The 3,167-nt window shown below is 34.7% G+C and overlaps 1 protein-coding gene across 1 annotated transcript; it reads right to left on the bottom strand.

The window, feature by feature from the left end:
* Positions 1–1,486: 1,486 nt before the first annotated feature.
* On the bottom strand, positions 1,487–2,733 carry LOC145123413 (glyoxylase I 4-like). Its single transcript, XM_079058624.1, has 3 exons — positions 2,447–2,733; positions 1,923–2,263; positions 1,487–1,800 (listed from the first exon to the last, which is right to left on the bottom strand). The coding sequence occupies exons 1-3, from the start codon at positions 2,656–2,658 to the stop codon at positions 1,709–1,711; spliced, it is 645 nt and encodes a 214-aa protein (XP_078914750.1). The 5' UTR covers positions 2,659–2,733; the 3' UTR covers positions 1,487–1,708.
* Between the last annotated feature and the right edge of the window lie 434 nt (positions 2,734–3,167).

Genomic DNA, 3,167 nt, shown 5'->3' with positions numbered 1-3,167 from the left:
AGTCTACTTTTAATCTTGAATAAACTTAAATAAGTGTGCACTCCACACCTTCCTTACTTGTTTAATATTTATCAAGATCACTTTTGGTCAACAAAGTAATCCTATTACACTTAAATCACATTAGTGAAACAAATCACCAACAAAAACCGAACTGGAGCTGAAACCGATTAGTGGTATTCAGTAGGGTTTCTAGTTACCCAAATTCATCATTTTCGATTCTTTTGTTTCCAACCCGGTTCAAGCCAGTTTTGTTACCGTACACATTCTTAGATAATAACAACCTAGTAGAGCCGAATTGGAACCAGTTTACTGGTATTCGGTTCGATTGTCGGTTCTTTGTTCCTTAACCGGTTTTCAACTCTTCCAGTTCCGGTCCGGTTCAGGCGGGTTTACATCCCTAGACTTTGGAGAGATCGGGACTTTTTAGGGTTGAAGGTTAAAGAACAAAATCGATGGAAGATGAAGGGTTTAAGGGTAATTAATGATATGTTTTTTAGATTAACTAAAAAAACATATGAAACTATATCGTTTACAACACATGTATGAAACTATATCGTTTATAACACATGCCATATAGGTGTTGTGAAGGCATGGCAACTGGGAATACGGTAAGTGGCAACCCTTCCATAAAACAAAATGAGAAACTTCATTTAGTACCTAAATGCATACATAATAGTTAGTTGCTAAAACTAGGAGTGAGCAAAACCGAACCCAGAAATTGAAAAACAAACAAAAACGACAAAACTGAAACTAAAAAACCGAAACCTTAGCAAAAACCATAACAAATTGAGTATCCCAAATCGCTGGAGCATTGAAACCTCACTCCATTCCCATGCATACATAATGGATTTCTCTTTATTATTCAAGCCATCACACATCGCACCATAAAGATAAAACTTCAGCACAATTTGATACGATAGTTCAAGTTTAAGTTGGCTCAAAGTGGTTGGTTTAAAGCTTAAACTCATCAAACCCAGAACCAAACCCGGAAAACCGAAAACCGAACCCAGAACCCGAATACATTGGTTTTGCTATCGATTTGGTTTCGGTTTTAGGCCAAAACCAACCCATGCTAGAAGTAATGTTTTTAAATTTTTAACAATTTTGAAAAAAAATAGGTAATCTATAAAATATAAAAAACGGACGAGAGAAGTTTTTTAAGATTATCATAAACCAACACAATATTCCCCACCAGGAGCCATATTTCTATTCAACGTACACTCAATCGTCAACACTGTTTGTCTTCTTGTTAGTTCTGAAATGTATCTTTCATTTATTAGAGTGGTTATGATCTCATTTAATATTGTAATAATCAAAACAAATAATTAATGGATGGGGGACTACATGATCCACGATGATTGTATAATATAGAAACAATAATCGATCGCTCAAACCTAACGATTAATCAAATATATATAATATATTTCACCAAAGAAAAAAAAGGCCAACATGCATAGCATATTTATATGAATGACTTAAATAGGTGTGATGAAAAAAATATATACATTAACATTTACTTACGTATTTGATTCGAAGAAAACAAATGCAATTTTTACAGAAGGGTTTGTCTTTCTTCTTCCGCCATATATATTACACAATTACATACACAAATATTAAATTGATAACTCTCAATTTTTAAAGAATTCGGCAAACGATACAAATTTTTTCCTCAAATCCAACTCACCCTTTAATTTGCTTTGGTTTGATCTTACAAGGAGATACCCATCATGTCTATTAAAAAATTGTCCATCATAAACGCTTCATCTTCTCCACAATTGTAATTCTTGGAGCTTATTTTCTCTGCATATTTAATAATATGCCCAATTCAAAATTGATGTTATATATATACAAACAAGGTTTTACCGGTATTAACATATATATCAAATAATAGAGAAGTGTTTATGGTGAGGTTTTGAAAGTACCATAGAAGGAGGATCCGCCATTAATTTTGATCTTTGAAGCTGTTGCAGGGAGCTTCTTGAGGGGGCATGAGGTGATGGGAAGTACAGGAAGAACATGGCAGTTGCAGATCTCAATCATGTAACCATCTGGATCATGGAAGAATAACTGGTTCACCTCCACACCACCTTCTTTCACCACCGCTGTCACATACTTGATACCCAATCCCTCAAGTTTCTTGATTATGATATCCATATCCGTGCACTGAAACGAAATGTGGTTGTCTTTTGGATTGATCGCTGTTGTTTTTGTAGGAGTCGTCTCCACTTCTAACAAATGTATTCCAATCCCATCGTTGAACAACCTTTATCAAATGATTCAAATCATCAACATTATTTGAGCATTCAAAGATTTTTATAAAGATTTAGCAGGCATTTCAAACTATGTTTTATAATTTCAATTGATCTACTTAAATGTATCAGAAACTTGTACCAGAACCATGCATGAAATGAACTAAAAACAGGAATACGGAAGAGATCATACTCACCAAGCACCTTCGAAGTCAAAGGAGGAAGGACGTCTAATAAGAACGAATCCCAGGACGTCACTGTAAAACTTGACGGATCTACGAACGGATTTGCAGATGAAGGAGACGTGATTTAGAGATAAAAGAGGCATCTTCTGCAATGAAGATGATGAAGCAAATAATGCGTCCTCCTCAATGATCTCTTTTCCACCATTAACAATATGTTTCGCCATTAGTGTTGACACTGACCCAAAAAGCAAATTGGTTTTGATTTTCGGAGTTGTAGTAGTTGTTATAGTTGGGCTTGTTGAGAAAGCTCAGCGATTTATAGAAGAAATTAACTACAAAGTGGAGTACTGTCTACTATGGATAAAGATAAGATCTGTACGGTCAAATCCTACGTGTCGACACGTCATCCGTTTCTATGATTTTATATGACGTAATTACAAACCCACGTTGATTTCATGTTCAAATGCCGAGAGTATTGATGTTCATGGGAAATGAGGATGCGTCTGGTATGATTAGTAAATCAGCTTATCAACTTTTACTTTTTTATTGTTCATACGTTTCCACGTTTCATTTCTTATAAGGAAGTTTTCAGTATTTTCTTAATTGTTGCTCAAGCGAGCACATGCCATTATTAGATATGAATTATTGGATTTATCTATCTAATACCTCTTAGGTAAGACCAAAGTTCATCTATTGGATCATCTTAATTAGATAGGGACAATGATTTGAAAGG

The sequence above is a fragment of the Lactuca virosa genome, chromosome 7, assembly GCF_052849685.1.
Source record: "Lactuca virosa cultivar CGN04683 chromosome 7, Lactuca_virosa_CGN04683_v6, whole genome shotgun sequence".
Taxonomy (NCBI): Eukaryota; Viridiplantae; Streptophyta; class Magnoliopsida; order Asterales; family Asteraceae; genus Lactuca; species Lactuca virosa.
The sequence above is the reverse complement of the archived record's forward strand: the minus strand, read 5'-3'. Positions and strand labels throughout refer to the sequence as shown.